Genomic DNA, 18,429 nt, shown 5'->3' on the forward strand with positions numbered 1-18,429 from the left:
GTGAATATTCCTTGGTCCTTTGTGTCAACAGATTTAGAAGTCACAGTTCCACACAGAAGAAATGAAAGCATTCAGCAATAATGCTGAAGATGATCTGACTGGCAGGCCACATCTTGCTAAACAAACAAACAAACAAACACACCTGGATCCCCCCCCCCATATACACTGGTATAATGGAGACAGATGACAGGCATATTTTTCCTCTAAAGAGAAAACACAGAGGCATAAATGAAATCTACAATTATTCATAACATTTCCTGACCATCCTAAGCCTGCATTGTTGTGCACTGCTGTTCTGTGCTGCTGTTTTGTGATTTTATTTTATTCTTATTTTGTGGTTAGCATCCGTATGTCTCAAGAGACGATGGTGTGCACCTCCGGGGGTGAAGCCAAACCTCTGCATTAGTGGGGTACAAGCCTTGACAGTGTGTATGGATGTCCTGGGTGGTCTACACAACAAGACCTCCTTTTCTCGGCCTCGCTGATGTGTTCCAAAGGAAAGCAGAGCAATACATTTGACACCAGCTTGGTTGCAGAAGGGACCCAGGTGGCGCTGTGGGTTAAACCACAGAGTCTAGGGCTTGCTGATCAGAAGGTCGGCGGTTCGAATCCCTGCCACGGGGTGAGCTCCCGTTGCTCGGTCCCAGCTCCTGCCCACCTAGCAGTTCGAAAGCACGTCAAAGCGCAAGTAGATAAATAGGGACCGCTCCAGCGGGAAGGTAAACGGCGTTTCCGTGCACTGCTCTGGTTCACCAGAAGCGGCTTTGTCATGCTGGCCACATGACCTGGAAGCTGTCTGCGGACAAACGCTGGCTCCTCAGCCTATAGAGCGAGATGAGCGCCGCAACCCCAGAGTCGGACACGACTGGACCTGATGGTCAGGGGTCCCTTTACCTTTACCTGGTTGCAGAAATTGCTGGAAGGCGGCATACAATGCACCATCCAACCATCTTAGGAACTCCACTCTGTATTTGCATAGGGTTTACTCCTTAGCCGTTTCTTCTCCCAAAACCGTTCCGCAAGCCATCAGAATTTCCCCACCTTCCCAGGTTGATGAACCCCATCTACCCTTTACTTCCCTTTCTAGCACATGCAGAAACTACCTTCTTCATTTATTGGACCCACTATTGGTGTCATCCACTCAATTTGCTGGAGCGTGTCTTCACATGTAGGGGAATTCCCTAACTCACAGAGGGTTTGAGACCTATCTGATACCCTCAGCTGGTTTACCTGGCCAATTGAAGCTGTTTCTTGGGGGTGTGGCCACTGTCATATGCTGACAGCTTCTAGGAGCCGCAGGTGAGAGCTGAGTGCAGGGCATGGACCAAAGCTGGACAAAGCGCCCCAGAAGGAACATGATGTATCCCCCTCCCCTAGTACTCCATATACTCCAGTAGACTTGTAAGTGCAAGTAATACATACATAATAGGTTTGTCAGGGAAATATCAGAAAATTCATGAATTATTCTGAATTAGGAATCTGCAATGTCGGGAGATGGCAGAAGATCTGAAAAGTGGCTACTGAGCTTCTCATTTATTCATAGTAGAGCTAGGTTCTCCACTCCTGTCAGAAACAGGTTGCATCTCCATTGTAGGTGGTAGCTATTTTCTGAGGATTTATCGGCCTTTTCCAGACTCATGACCTCCAGAATTTTTTGGGGGGATGACAGCTCCCATTAGGAAGAAGAAGAAGAGTTTGGATTTGATATCCCGCTTTATCACTACCCGAAGGAGTCTCAAAGCGGCTAACATTCTCCTTTCCCTTCCTCCCCCACAACAAACACTCTGTGAGGTGAGTGGGGCTGAGAGAATTCAGAGAAGTGTGACAAGCCCAAGGTCACCCAGCAGCTGGATGTGGAGGAGTGGAGACGTGAACCCGGTTCCCCAGATTACGAGTCTACCGCTCTTAACCACTACACCACACTGGCTCTTAGGAATCACCACCTGGTTGCTAGAAACATTGGATCCCTGTTTTTCTATGTATTGCCACAGATACCTATTCTACAAATAAGGATATACCATTTGAAGCCAGATGGTATTATGATCCTGAAGCTTGCTTGTTTGTATGATAAGCAAAATGTGTGCACCCATTTAAATTATCATATCCCAATTTAATCTTTACCATGTAGCAAATTCTTTGGATGAGTACGCTTCTGCTTCTGTTGACTGAATTTCTATATTTGGATTTACTAACTATCCTTTAAGATAGCAAGGTTTAAATTTGCATGCATATTACTAGTTTATAGGCCTCAGGAAAAAAAAGGAGCAGTCAACTCAGATATGTTTTCATATTACTTGATTATCACCATCTGGGAAATTACTCAAATCAAATACTTTTGACAACATTGCAGATTAAACTTCAGCTCTGACATCTTTATTGCATGAACACTTAAGCTTTATTGCACATTCATAATTTTGTTGTTGTTTCTCTTCCATATTTAAAAGGAAAAAGCAACTGTATGGTCTTGGTTAAAACAGTCTATTATATGATTATATATTTATTTGTTTTATTACCTGCTCAAGAAATGTAAAAACTGCCTGATAGACTGTGAATATAAATTTGTAAAACATCGATTTCCAGATCAACTTGTGTCTGCTCTTCTTGCTTGCTGTCTCTTACTATTTTTTTAAATTAGTATTACTATTCCTTTATAAATCTAATAAATAAATGAATAAAATAACTTCATTTATTCCTCATATTCTTAGTACTTTTCAGGACATACATCCTTTTTGCATATCTTTAATTTACCGACAGTGCAACCCTATACATGCCTATTCAGAAATTAGCCCCATTGAGTTCAGTGGAACTCACTCCCAGGTAACTGTGTTTAGGATTGTAGTCTGATTGCCTTTTTGCAAATACTAAGAAACAGTCTAAAAGCACATAGGTCAATAGTGCTGGGACAGGGGATACTATACTTGACATTCAGCCATGTTATTTCTGACCTGCATTCTGCAGTGGTGCCGTTCTGGGAATTCTGCATCATGTTATGCCCTTGAACCTTTTGTTCATTTCCTATCTACTTGCTGTTAAACTTCACAATCTCCACATGCTGGCTTCTGCTGATCCTGGCTACCTATAAATACTTCCAGATCACATTCTAGCTCTTGCTCAAACAAAAGGCAAACTCTGGGTCAGAGACTCTTGATCTCCACTCCTGTAATATCTCCCTACTGTTAGCCTCTTATGCTGTCTGAGCCTGATTGCTTGCTTTTGTTGCAATTCTTTAATAGCCACTGAGACATCTTTACTGCAGCTATATTGCCTCCTTCACTTTGGCACCATTGTTATTTGGTTCCTCTTCCCCTGATAACTTATCACCTTGGTCTAAACCACTGAGCCTCCTGGGCATGCCAATTGCAATGTCAGCAGTTTGAATCCCTGCGACGGGGTGAGCTCCCGTTGCTCTGTCCCAGCTCCTACCAACCTAGAAGTTCCAAAGCATACCAGTGTGAGTAGATAAACAGGTACTGCTGTGGCAGGAAGGTAAACGGCATTTCCGTGCGCTCTGACTTCCGTCACAGTGTCCTGTTGCACCAGAAGTGGTTTAGTCATGCTGGCCACACGACCTGGAAAGCTGTCTGTGTACAAACACTGGCTCCCTTGGCCTGAAAGCAGAGATGAGCGCTGCACCTCATAGTCAGATTGACTGGACTTAACCATCCAGGGGTCACTTACCCTTTACTTTACCTGTTATAAATATTTTGTATTCCAAGTGGCTCAAGTGTCAACAGTTCTGAGAAGTGCCTTACATTTACTCACAGCCTGGTGAGCCCATCAAAGCCCTTGGTTGATTTGTGGTGCGGTGTGGCAGCTACCTTGGCCAAGAAGGATGGACAACCCTCCCATGAGATCTCAAGGGCCCCTTTCTTTTATGTGATCTAGCTTGATCTCAGGGTGGGGGAGGAGCTCCCTTTAGAAAGACTGGCCACCATTTCTCCCAGCCTCCTACAGGAGGAATATTCTTCTTCTTCTTTGGTGATCACTCGTAGCCAAGTAAGATTGTCTTCCATAAACACGGTTTTAACAATGAGTCCGTAAGTGACTGTGGAGGCCAATTCTGGATCCACACGTCCTTCCACAGTGGGGACATTGGTTTCCGGGCGGGAGTTGATCATGGTGTGGGCTTGTACTTTTACACTTAAATAAGGGAATTGAAAAGAACACTGATAGTTTTGAAGGTTGCAAGAAGAGTTCCATCCATTGTTGTTGTTGTTTAGTCATTCAGTCATTTCTGACTCTTTGTGACCCTATGGACCAGAGCACGCCAGGCACTCCTGTCTTCCACTGCCTCCCGCAGTTTGGTCAGACTCATGTTGGTAGCTTCAAGAACACTGTCCAACCATCTCATCCTCTGTCATCCCCTTCTCCTTGTGCCCTCCATCTTTCCCAACATCAAGGTCTTTTCCAGGGAGTCTTCTCTTCTCATGAGGTGGCCAAAGTATTGGAGCCACAGCTTCAGGATCTGTCCTTCCAGTGAGCACTCAGGGCTGATTTCCTTAAGAATGGATAGGTTTGATCTTTTTGCAGTCCATGGGACTCTCAAGAGTCTCCTCCAGTACCATAATTCAAAAGCATCAATTCTTCAGCGATCAGCCTTCTTTATGGTCCAGCTCTCACTTCCATACATCACTACAGGGAAAACCATAGCTTTAACTATAGGGACCTTTGTTGGCAAGGTGATGTCTCTGCTTTTTAAGATGCTGTCTAGGTTTGTCATTGCTTTTCTCCCAAGAAGCAGGCGTCTTCTAATTTTGTGACTACAGTCACCATCGGCAGTGATCATGGAACCCAAGAAAGTAAAATCTCTCACTGCCTCCATTTCTTCCCCTTCTATTTGCCAGTAGGTGATGGGACCAGTGGCCATGAGCTTCAGACCATATTTTGTGCTCTCCTCTTTCACCCTCATTAAAACGTTCTTTAATTCCTCCTCACTTTCTGCCATCAAGGTTGTGTCATCAGCATATCTGAGGTTGTTGATATTTCTTCCAGCAATCTTAATTCCAGTTTGGGATTCATCCAGTGCAGCCTTTCACATGATGAATTCTGCATATAAGTTAAATAAGCAAGGAAAGAATATACAGCCTTGTCGTACTCCTTTCCCAATTTTGAACCAATCAGTTGTTCCATATCCAGTTCCATCCATGGCCCACATTAATATCAGAGTTCATGGTAATAAAAAGCAAGGACTTTGCCTCTAGGTTTGGACAGAAATGTGTAGCTATAAATGAGAACTCCTTGCATTGCCTTAGCTTGTATGGTAGATTAAACTAAATACTTCCGTCAAAAGAGCTGTCAATGTGACATGTTTTAATGAGTTCTAAATGCACTTAAAGCATTTTAAATCAGAGGAGCAGTTACCATAGCAGCCTCTGTGTCATATGAGAATTAAGGAACCTGTTAAGACTTTCTTTTGCTAATTTGAGATGGCGAACATTAACACACACAAAAGCAATATTATTGGATTGTCATTTACACAGTCTCTTCACTTTGTAAGATTTTGGGGTATGAATATTTGCTTCATTATTTCAACACTATGTTGTATTTGATTAACAATTTATGTGTAATGCTTTTAGAAATATAGCAATGTAAATTTATTGTCTAAATCTAGCTTCACCAGAAGAACAAAAAGACAAAACAAAAAAGAGTAGCCTGGGAGGAAAGCTTCCCTAGCATTCCTCACATATAACCACAATTGATGAATCCATTAGTTGTTTGGATTTCTTAACCTCCCTCTGTAGCTGGCTCAGGGGAATTAGCATGAAAAAATTATAAAGCGTGCCCAAAAGATATAAAATACAATTCTACTTTCTGTTTTCTCATTAGTTGGGTTTTTTTTGTTTTTGTTTTTTGTTTAGTTTTCCTTTCACTCCCCTTCCCTTAATAGATCACATATTTTTCTGTTTCTCTTGACCTTGCAAGTGCTTTTTCTTCTGTGGTTCCTGTTTTTCTTTGACTCATTTCTGAAACTCACTCCTCACTCTCACTTTCCTTCATATGTCTGCCCTTTCTTTGTATCCTTGCCACAGGGGCTTTGAGTTTTAAACCTGAAGCTGCCCTGACTCTTAATCTTCTTCCAATATCTGTTCTTCCCACTCTTCTTCCCAGTTCTCATTCACCTTGTCACTGTCTCATTTTCATCAAAACAGTCCTTTTCTCTAGAAAGTCTTAGCTCAAATAGTTTCAGCAGCTTGAAAAAGTGCCTGATTGCAAGTTGGAGTGGGAACTCAAACTTTGAAATAATTGCTGTCCCATCAAAAGTGAGGCCAATGCTCCTGTCACTCTGAATTGGCTTTGCAATGTATGATTGGCTTTGTGATGTAATAATTCCACTGAATGACTATAGTTAGGAAGGAGGGGTAGGAGAAGCCTGAGTGCTGTTGTTTAAATGGCAGCTGAAGTGTTGAATAGGCTGTGAACATCAGCAAAAGGTGTGTGTGTTCCCCCCAGCCCGTCCTCAGTGCTAATTTCATGCTGAAAACATTCACTGGTGAATATTTGGCACAGTACAGTGGAACCTCTACTCACGACCACAGTCTGTTCCGGAGGCCCATCCTTATGGTGAAACGGGTTGCTGGTAGAAGCGCTGTTGTGCACAGGTGCATTCAGCGGCAGCCCATTTCTGCGCATGTGCATACGGTGGCAGCCGCTTCTGCGCGTGCATGAATCGTGGCAAACCTCCACGTTTGCCGTGGTTGCAACTTGGAATGGGCCTAAGTAGAGCGGGACGTAAGTATAGGTTCCACTGTACTCGTGTCTTATCTACCTGGCAGATAACAAACTGTTTGTCAACACTGTATGGATGAATACTTTCTGCTCAATAGCTGGAGCCTTGATTTCTATTTCATAGCAGTGCAATTCTGCTAGTGACTGGGAAGGATCATTGGCAGGTGATACACAACTGAGATTTTAGTGATATATATACACACACATTCACCATTTTTTTACCAATAGTTTGCAGTGGGATTTCATTGAAAAACGTGTTGGCTCTTAATTTACTGCACACTAGAAGTTAGCTTTTATTTAGGAGTCACAGAATTCCATATAAAGCATTATATGGGGAGTGTTATCAACTCTGTGCCTATTTCGCCCATGGGAAAATAAATCAAGAAAGGGAGGTTAAGTGAGTCTAAACATTTTACAGTCTCATGCTGAAGGGACAGCAAGGTTAGCAACACATCCTGCATCTCTTGACTTCCATTCCCTTGTGCAGCTACTACACAGATGGCTTCCTTCTGTATGCTTTTATTTTTACATGAAATAAGAAGAAAAGGAAAAGGAAGAAACCATCCATGCAGGGATAGCCTACTACTTTCATATTGCTTCCTTGATCAAGGATAGATCTCTAAATAGACATATAGACATTGAAGTATGGATGCTGTGAGTTGCCTTCAAGACTGCTTGAACAGAGTTCTACTCTCACAATGACACACACACACACAGAGAGAGAGAGAGAGAGAGAGAGAGAGAGAGAGAGAGAGAGAGAGAGAGAGAGATTTTAGCAGGAGCTCACTGGAGCTCAGGTTGACATTCTAAGAAACAATGGAGAAGTTCATGGTGAGCTCCAGCTCTTTTTCTAGAAAAATAGCGTTCCTTCTCTCTCTCTCTCTCCCTCCCTCTCCCTCTCCCCACCATATATCCAAGATGCACTGCTTTTCCATTGAAAGTACACTTGGATATACTTTCAAATGGAGAGGTTATCTGATATGAGGCTGCCACAATGCAAATGGTTTTGGCAGATAGTACAGATAAGAGAAGGAAGGAGGTCTTGGAAATGTAAATGGAAGAAGCAGTAGTCATGGGGGGAAACAGATAGGAAGAAATCAAGAAGTAGCAATGGATGTTATCGGAAAGTTTTCAGAGACAACTCAGGTGCAGATGGAGAAACATGAGTGGATCATGTTTCATATTTAATTTCCACAAAGCAGCTTGTGTGGGAAAGATAGGCAAGCTGGGTTTTGCATACCCACCCCATGCAATTTCTTTTTTCAGTGTTATACTAACCATACAAAAACACAACCATGATTTAGTCATCCTTCGTATCCCAGCTGTGGCTACCATGTAAAATGAGTCCCATAGTTGCCTCAATGTATAGTCTGAAGGCACAGGAGGCCACCACCTTGCTGAAGCTAAGCAGATGAGGGTCTGGTCAGTGCCTGATTGAGAGACTACCTGGGAACTACATCTATATCATCTATATTCTATGGTGGAAGAAAGGCAGGGTAATAAATGTAACAAAATGTATAAATAGTGCCTCTCGCACAGGGTAAGCCAGAGCTGGAGTATGCTGGGCACCAAATGAGAAATGTGGAGAGTATTTGGATTAAAATAAAATATTTTATTGCCTTTGTTTTGATTGTATACTGTTCTTTGCTTATGTTATAACCTTTCTTGTGGGTCTCCTAATGGAGCCCAAAGGCACAGCATAAATGCTATAAATAAGTTTTGCTGTGCCCAACTTGAGATGTTGATGAGATATCCAGGAGGAGGTATCAGAAAGGCAGCAGATCTCAGATTAGGGTTAGAAAATGTATATTGGGAAAGGCCTCGTCACAAAAATGGCAGTGGAGCTGTGAGAACAAATGTGATCACACAGGAAGGAGTGCGTAGAGACAACAGAGTAGAAGACCAAAGACTGAGCCCTGTGAGACTGCTATAGGGAGATGGAGAAATGACAGATGAGAAAGAAGGAGGAGGAGGAGGAGGAGGAAGAAGAATGCACTTTGATGTAAGGCATTTGCACAGAGCAAGGAATTATTGATAGCTCAGGTATATTTCTTCTCTTCTGATCCTAGCTGTGCCTTTCCTTTAAATGCAAGCCCCATTTATACCACATGCAGTGCAAGCAAGCAGGCAAGCACTTCCAGAATTTTAACAAGTGGATATAAATTAATATTGTCACACCAGTGGAAGGAAAAAAAAATGGAACAGAAAGCACTTGCAGCTTAGACTGATCATACAAATATTGATGGAACATAAAAACCCAATGAATGTGTTTAGTTTTACAGCCATGATGTTGCAAATATTTTTTATTGCAGGCTGATAGTATTAATTTGCATGGTGCAGGAAAGGTGGGATAAATGCAGTAAATCAATGAATTGGCTTTAAAAAGATATCAATTTTCCTCCAGTTTGCAGTGCTTCCCATTTTCTTTCAATCACACATTTCTACTTAACTTCATAACTCCCCTCTCTATTATTCCTTCTTGCAAAACCTCATCTCTACTGTGCCGCTAGCATGAATTCCTGATTTCACTTGTCCTTTAAGTTACCTAGCTCAGTGCATAGAACATTTCATGGTCATCTAGAGTAGCAATGTTCTCTGTTAAAAAATATTATTGATAGCATCTTATTATGTCACATACAGTTGAATTACTCTCAATTGCTTGAGCAATGATGGCCACCTTTGAGAGTCTGCTTAAGTTGAAGGCGATGTCAAGGAGACGGAAACATTGTTCTTCATTCTGAGGCACTTATGAAATAGTGTTTGGTTATATATCTCAGTGTTTTTCAACCACTGTTCCGCGGCACACTAGTGTGCCGCGAGATGTTGCCTGGTGTGCCGTGGGAAAAATTGAAAAGTAATTATAAAATACTTTCTTTGTGTTTATTTTATTCCTATTCAAGAGAATTACTTTATATATAGTCAATATAGGCACAGAGTTAAATTTTTTAACATTTTCTAATGGTGGTGTGCCTCGTGATTTTTTTCATGAAACAAGTGTGCCTTTGCCCAAAAAAGGTTGAAAAACACTGATATATCTGTTCAGCTGAAGAGAGGTGTGGCTAGAATATGCACATCTCAGCAGTGCTTATGTCAGGCTGCAGGCGCAATTATGCAGCATGTCTGATGTATACAGTCCAAGCATGCTGGAAATGTAATCCCAACAAGGTTCTAAGCCATCTATTTGGCTGATGGAGATGATTATGAAGTCAGGGTATGCCATAGGCAAACTTGGCCCTCCAGATGTTTTGGGACTACAACTCCCATCATTCCTGACCACTGGTCCTGTTAGCTAGGGATGATGGGAGTTGTAGTCCCAAAACATCTGGAGGGCCAAGTTTGCCTATGCCTGTTCTAATGCTTGTCCCATCTTATGATTTAAAGCTAATCATGAATGGAATATTAGTGGGCATGCTGACCATAGTTAAAAATGAAAAAGGAAGGGAAGGGATATTCATGTAAGACAGATTAAGGAAAGTAATGGAGTACCTGCTTCCCATCTTTTCAATGTGGTTCAGTACAATTGCATTGGGTTCTTACAGAACTGCTAGACGTTTGATTAAGACAAAACGTCCTTTTGGTACTTAATGAGTGTGTATTTATTTTGATTGATGACTTATGCATTGATTATTTAACTCATTCTAATGACTTTTTTTTTAAAAAAAAAATACTTTAAAATCTGCCATTTTCTGCTTCTTTTCTACTAGTAGTACCACTGAGAGAAATAGAACTATGAAAAGAGAGAGAAAAAACTTGATTCAAGAATGAATTCCCTAGGGAACGTTCATTATTCCATCTTTCCAGTGAAATTGCTTTATGCCATTCTGTGACGATAACAAATGAATATGCAATATTGGAGTGGTGGTGTATATGAATACACAAGTAGTCATTTGCAATAATGAATCCCTCTGGTGCTCTTGCTATTTTTAAGGTGCACTTTAATACTTCTGAGTAAATACCTTCGTTTTAATGTTCAAAACATCACAACAGATTGTAGCAGAACTTTTCCAAGGTGCCATGCCCAAGCAATTAGTAATGGCCCCTACAGAGAGTCTCCACAGCATGGCGGCAGTTCACACAAACCTGCAATCCCCCTGGTAGCTCCACATACTTCTGAGAATCTTTAGTAGGAAACTGTCAGCTATTGTGACCTTGCTGAATTTGCTTTTTTTCTTGGGTAGTTGCGTCTGTTTTTGACTCCATCGGGGTACTTTGGAAAAAGATGTGTCTCAGAGTGCATTCTTGGCATTAGTAATAATCAGCTGATACTTATGGTAAAAGACTGCATATGGAAACCTTGCCTAATGCAACACCTTATTTGCAAGAATTGTGTCAAACTGATTGCATGACACAGGGGCCTTGTGGAAGTGAATTTCTGTAGGATTTGTGGGATTCCTTCTTTGATATGGACAACACACTCTTACTGCCTGACTGGCCATTATTTGATCCTACCAATTTATTTGATGCTTCTATCCAATTTAGACCTTTATAATATAGAACCCCCCCTTTAGTTTATTCCTAATTGTTATATTGGTCTAGGTTGTGTACATATACATATTTTTAGAAGGCACGTCTACACACCTTTTAATCTTATAAAAAGTATGCCCTACAGAGTGGGAAAAGGGCTTACTGGACATCTTCAAGTGGGTCTGGGAAAGCTATCACTCCTGAAAATTGGATCCTCCACAATTTAGACATACTTGAACAAGTTACGTCATTGGAAACATACATAATGTTCAGCTCAATGATAAAGTCAATTCAAATTGAGAAAAATATCCTTAAAATATCATTAAAGTGGTGGTTCCAAAACATTTTTATTCCTTTATTTAATTTCATTTCCCTCCATCTTTCTTTCAAGGGACTTGGTGTATATGATTCCATTTTTAAAAATCTCATAGCAATCTTGTGATGTAGGTTAGGCTAAGAGAAGCCTCAGGATACCCAGTGTTGCTGAGAATCATAGAATCATAGAGTTGGAAGAGACCACAAGGGCCATCCAGTCCAACCCCCTGCCAAGCAAAGTGGTGATATCCTTCTGAGCTGACTTAGTGGGATCAGGATTGGAGGCACTGTATCACAATGGCTCTGATCCTATCTCCAGGGTGATTTTCACATAATAGCACTGGGTGATTGTCTTTTAGTCACCTGGCTAAAAGCTGTGCTGTGGAGTGCCACAGTGTACCATCTTAACCCCAGTGCTGTTCAACATCTATAGGAAGTAATGGGAGCATTCATTATCATATCTGTGGCATGGTGTCATCTGTGCGATGATGATATCCAGCTCTACTTTTGTAACCTCTGAATCAGGAGAGGCCATGCAAACCCTTGTCCAGTGGTTGGACTCTGTGGTGGGCTGGATGAGAGCCAATAAACCCACTCTGAATCCTGGCAACATGAAAGCACTGTGGGTGAGCCTTTCCCAAATCCAGATATTTGGTGAATTGCCTGATTTGGATGGGGCAAAAGAAGATGTTTGTAGTCTGGGGTCTCCTGGGTCCATCGTTATCATTAGAAGTCCAGGTGACCTCAATAGCTAGGAGTACTTTCTACCAGCTTGGGCTGCTAAGACAGCTACAGCCGTCTCTGGACCAGGATAGCATGACCACTATTGCCCATGTGTTTGGTAACTTTCAGGCTCTATGTGCTCTATAGGGCTGCCCTTGAGATTGGTCCGGAAGCTGTAGCTGGTATAAAATGCAACAACTCAACTGCTCATTGGAGCGGGATATTGCAAAAATGTTATGCCACTGCTAAGTTTAAGGTGCTGGTTTGGGACCCAACCGATCACTGTTGATGAGGGCCTTCTGTGGATGCCAGCTTATCAGGAGGTCTGTTCCACACAAAGTAGGAATTGGGCATTTAGTGTGGCACCTACCCTTTGGAGTTGCCCCCTCTTGAATATTGGACAGGACTTGTCTCTGTGGTCTTTTTTGTGTCTACTGAAGATTTGTCATCCAATAAGCCTTTTAAGTTGAGATCTTTCCCAGTCTGTATCTGTAGTGGAATGGTTTTTGATAGGTTTTCAATATGTCATTTTTGTATTATCACTTGTTGCTTGCCACCATGAGCTCCTTTGGGAGGAAGAACAGGGTACAAGTTAAATAAACATACAAACGAATATTCATAGTATTGGCCCATTCATCTCACTATTGCTTACACTGATTGGCAGTGGCACTTCAGGGTTTCAGGTAGTAGTCTCTCCCAGCCCAACTTGGAGATGTGACGTCCCTTCTGCATGTAAATCTGACGATATTCCAGTGAACTACAGCTGCAGTCTTGTTATAACTCTATAACTAACAACATAAAATTGGGCAAAATAGTGTTTTTGTACATCTTCTTCTCAGTAACACAGCAATTTGCAATTTGAGATTCACTAAGAGTGTAATTAAACTATGTTCTCAGAATGACCAACTGGACATGTTGACAACAACCTAAGTATGCTATTCCTTTAACTCACTGACAAACTGCGATGTGTGCATTGCATTGCGACGGGTTACATCACTGGTCATAACATGATGTAACCCAACGCAGCATGATGTAAGCGTCGTGATACATTGGAGATTTAAAGAAACAGCAATGTTATATATATGCATTATTTGATTGTGTTATTAAAGGAATAATAAACAGTGAAGTGCAGGAAAAATACAAAATGGTGACAAGTTTGAATGTTCCTGAATTCTACATATTTCCTAATGGTTAGCTGAGTATAAGGGCAAAAATTGGGGTATCCTGCATTAAACTGACAACTGCTTGTAGCATACTCTGGTCTGGATAATGACAATTATTCTTTAGCAATGGCCCTGGCTTGCAGTAGGGTGTTGGATTGTGGCAGGTTTTTTATCTTTATGTGGTTTAAATTATTCACCCTGCAGTTAAATATAAGTGATTGCAACTTGGTGGTGAAAAAGTACCTTAAGCATGTTATTCTATGCTCCCTTCGTGCATTCAGCCCAATAGGACTGCTGTGTATGAGATCAGACTAGAAGTGACACATCTCATCCTTTTGATCCTTGGTATGTCTATTCTGATGTATTAAAAGTGGCCTGAACTCACTTAGATAAGGTATTTGATTTCTTAATTAACTTTGGAATAGCCTCTTGAGTATAGACTTTTAACTGCACTACTTTTGCCTTTCTTGTTTATTCTGGGTTATACAGTTTTCCTGTCTTCCTGCTATGGCCCGTTTAAATATTCCCCATGCTGTGTCTAGAATGATTTTTTTACTGCAGATTGTGTTTGTGGAAGAGAGACTCAAAATAAGATAAGTGGAATCCACAGGGAGAAATTGCAGCAGTTAACATAACAACTAATCAGATCATGACAAGAGGATTATGGACAGAAGAATGTGTTTTAAATAGTAAAGGAGAAACCTGCAATATTGGCTTGTAGACTGGATGTTGTGCATAGTGAACTGAGCACAACAGTGAAATTGTAAACCTAGGAGCCTGAGCAAAGAGGGAATACTGAAGATTTTCAAACTGATGAAAATTAATTACCCTTGGGTATAAGTAAATGGAAGACTTTCTTTCTTTGTGGTCTAAAAAGACACATTACTATGAAATTTTGTGGTGCAATTATTTAATACTTTCCATTTCTGGACCTTGCTTTACAAAGGATTGCACAGATTAATATTACTCTGAACTAGTCTTTAGAGCAGCCTTTGCCAGCTTGGTGCCCTCCAAATGTTTCGAACTACAACTCCTCACTAGTCCCAGCTGGCACAGTCCCAGTTTTATACAATGCACCCAGCCAAATCCATCAGTCATTTTCATGAGCAAAGCCACTGGAAAAAAGTGCTGAAGTAGTTACTGCTAGACTCATCAATAGCAGATTACTGTGGACCACAGGGGATCCTGACACAAGGTGGAAAACCCTGGGGTGATGTAAGTGAAAATATTAAAGAGGAGGAGGTTGAGGTAATGAAAATAAGACTCTCAAAAGAACCTGGAAACAAAGGCAGGAAGAAAGTTAAGCGAACACATAAGAACAAAGAACCATTCTGAACTTTGCTGAAGTGTAGTGAGAAAAAGGAGATAAAAACCAAAGGAGTGAGATATGTATTAAATTATGGGAGAATAGGGAAATGAATAGTGGCTGACAACTAGCAGTTAGTTAGGGATAGACAAGTCTGCCTATTCCAGGTCAATGGAACTCTTTCGGATGTTTGCACTCATAAGTCTGTTCTGTCTTATTTCTCTATTAATCTGTAGTTTTAATAAAGCCACATGAAAATTCACATTCAAATCATATTTTCTAACATACATTTCACTCAAAACGTGCATTTTGAAATGTATTTTGATAGTTTTCTGGAGGAGACTTGCATCAAGAGTCATGATTTGTGGAAGCCAACAGTGCTATCTGAACCATGTCTGCTTAGAAGTAAGTCCTGCTAAAATCAGTGGGGCTTATACCCACGGGAGTAGGGTTAGGATTACAGCTAGAATTCTGCTCAGCATATTTTTCCAGAAGGTATGCATCAGATCAGTTCATATCAGAGGCCACATCAAATTCTGAGGGACTAAAAATGGGTTGGTATTTATGAAGAAGAAAGCCAAATTATATTTTGATCATATTGCAGATTTTTGCGTACAGAAAAGTCAATGTACGTAGCTTGGGGTGGGGTATCAAAGTACACTTAAGTAAGTGGGAACACAAAGACAGCAATTTTGTCCACCAATACTGTATGGAATCCAGAAACAAAGATGACAAAAGCTCAGTAGTGATGGGCTTTAAGGGCTGGCCAGCACTTTGCTCACACTCTGCCATTTCAGTAGGACCCATCCTCACTACGCCCCGCCCCCGGGGCGTTTCCTTTGCTGCCCCGGGTGCCGCGGAGCCTAGCTCCGCCACTGCATGTGTGGCCTTCAACACAACCTGGAATCCCAATTACTCAGGTGTCCAGATGACATACAAGGCTGAACATGTGAAGGCTTCATCCTATTTTAGCCATTCACATTCTATGAATGGATACTAGGGGCTGGATGCGGCCTTGCTACCTACTTGCAAGTTGTTATTAACCATGAGCAGTATCCCTGGATATGGCTAAAAGTTTTCATATGAATACAGGTCATAAAAGAAATGCAACAGAGAGACTGGAAATGTTTCTTGTGGGGTGTATATAAGCTGCACAGGGAGAACCATGTTGTGTTAAAAGTCAGATGAAGTGACATCTACTCTCTTCATCTACATTTATTTATTGCCTTTGTTGGTGTGATTTACTAGGGAACATCCTTCCACAGTCAGAAAAGAAGACAGGTCCCAGGGTCATATGCAACCTTCCAGAATTCTCTATGTGGCCCTTGGGACTTTCCCCAGGTTACATGCCTTCCCAGCTCTGCTTTGTGCCCCAAGTGTCTATGCCCGGCTGGAAAGTGTCCTTGAGCTCTGATAAATATTTCCTGTATGGTAAATTGAACATCCTTTGGATTTGTGGCCCTGATGTTTTACCTCATTAGCTTTCACAGTACCATCTGGTTCAACCCATGTCAACACAACTTTTTGGCTGGTCTCTCTCTCTCTCTCTCTCTCTCTTTCTCTCTTTCTCTCTGTATCCCACTGAATGAGAAAACTCAACATGGCAAAATTACAAGCAACAGAAGGGGGAGCCTTATAATGAATGAATAATGTCACTCATAGTTTAGAGAAATGTCACACCAAGCTTATATGAATCAATTTTCCCACATGCACAGAACACCATCTGTGCAAGGGATTGTACATACTGTACTACTCTCTTCCCCTGTGGCTCCCATCATAGTCACTCAAGACTGGAAATCGATTTTCCCCAAAGATCTTAGCCCTATGAGAGTTCTTGTATGTTATGTCTCAGTATATCCAGATCTATGGGGAATTCTTGATTCTAAATAAGAGTAATACTGTTTCTTACTTCTGTTTTTGCTCTCATGGTAAGTAAAACGTTGTGTATAACTATGACAAGTATAATGTGCTTGGAACTGAATGTGTAATCCACACATAGGCCCGAATCTTTCACACTCAGATGATTATCAGTTTGAAAATAGATGTTTTAAGTTCATTGTTGCTTGTGGTGGAAATGTGTATTCAGTGAAACAAATATCCTGACTTCTCTGTGTTGCGTAATGTTTTCCATGTGTGTTATCTGTGTTAATTATTTTGTTTGTATTAATAATAATTACATTAAATTCATTTCAATACTACAATGATTTTTGTCAGAAGACAGGATCCAAAGAGCTACGTTTGGCATGATGGGTATGCCCAGTAGGATTGTTAAGTAAGATGTTGGGTATGCCCAGTAGGATTTTTGACTTTTCCACTCTGAACAGCAACAGACCCAAATTTCTATTTGCCATGTCATAAAAGTGTATATCTCTCCTTGGTGTACAAAATAGTTGTGTAGTTCTTTGGATCCAAACCATAATGACTTGGGAACAGAGACAATGGCACAACTTAGGCAGGCATCTGAAACAGAATTTCATATTCATTTTTCACCACTTATCCCCAATCTTTTAAAATCTTTGCTAATTAAAAGTCTATTTGATGAATATTGTAATATGATAGTGCACTGAAAATTGGACTGTCAGCTGAATTTCAAAGAATTCATGTATACAGAATGTACTTTTTTCTTATCAATTTTGAATGCAAAATAAGCAATCATTTTAAATAAAATTAATTGCATTGTCACAACATTTGATTTTTTCCTACCGGTTTTTTCTGATTTGTTGTCTTTAGCATTTATGTTAGTGTGCAATTTGCATCCTTTTTTTCAGATTCAAATTTTGACTTTTTGTGTTACTTTTTTTTTCTTTTTTCCACTTTTTGGATAGTTTTTTTTTCCTTTAAATTTTTGGGAACCTGCTGTTTTTGAATTCTCTTTTTTCCCTTTATTCTCCTGCTCACTGTGATCCCAGGAGCCAACACAAAGAAAAGCGCAGATGATATAACCAGTAATGATCGTGGGGAAGACGAAGGTATTTTTTGTTTTTGTTTTCCCAAAAACTGAAACGTGATATGCATGAACATTAACTTTCCCCCTCCTTTATTTAATCACACACATTTCAGTGTGCTGCTTTATTTTCTTCTTATCTGGAATCAACTTTCCTTTCCACCTTTTTTTTTTTCTTCTTCTTCCAAAAATAAGACACAAATTAGCATTTAGACGACTGCAATTCCCCTTTGAGATAAGTGTACAGGTTATCTGTAAATATGTGTGAAGTGAGTAACATAAATATTATTTACAACCAAAAATGCTTCCTTATTCCCAGTCCGAATTTCTGCCTAGGAAAAAGGGGGGAAATATGGAATCGAAACCTTGCATGTGTATCTTTTCCTTTATCCTTTTTAGTACATTTTGTAAATTCACCTTCACCTTATCTCCCTCTTTCTCTTCCCCATATAGTGGATGCAATTACTTTGTCTCCTGTTTCAGTCCCTGCTCCCCTGATATTTCAAAGGAAACTGTTTAATTTCTTTTATTCTTTAAAGCTTTCTTCCTTTGCATGTATCCGGGGCAACGTTAACACTACCATTTACTCCCATATTGCTCCCAGGAATATGGTTTGTGTGTTTATATGTTATATATAGCACACTAGTGATGCCCATCCTTTTGGGATGCCCATCACTTCCATGTTATTGTAAACATGCACGGAAGCATAATCATGTGGGTATATGTTTTATATATTTTTTATATATAAAATCTGTGAAGTGTCATGGATACAACTACTTAGGTTGTAG

At 40.6% G+C, this 18,429-nt stretch overlaps 1 protein-coding gene across 4 annotated transcripts in view; it reads left to right on the forward strand.

The window, feature by feature from the left end:
- Nucleotides 1-18,429, forward strand: part of NLGN4X (neuroligin 4 X-linked) — a 123,108-nt gene that overhangs the window by 18,773 nt on the left and 85,906 nt on the right. For 2 of the 4 annotated variants that reach the window (XM_033147450.1, XM_033147453.1), the window contains exon 2: nt 17,607-17,666. The exons of the other annotated variants lie outside the window; for them this stretch is intronic. In XM_033147450.1, coding sequence (XP_033003341.1) covers nt 17,607-17,666 — 60 coding nt within the window. The remainder of the gene's footprint in view (nt 1-17,606; nt 17,667-18,429) is intronic. 4 annotated transcript variants of the gene reach the window in all.

Source organism: Lacerta agilis, chromosome 4 (assembly GCF_009819535.1).
Source record: "Lacerta agilis isolate rLacAgi1 chromosome 4, rLacAgi1.pri, whole genome shotgun sequence".
In the NCBI taxonomy this organism is placed as follows: domain Eukaryota; kingdom Metazoa; phylum Chordata; class Lepidosauria; order Squamata; family Lacertidae; genus Lacerta; species Lacerta agilis.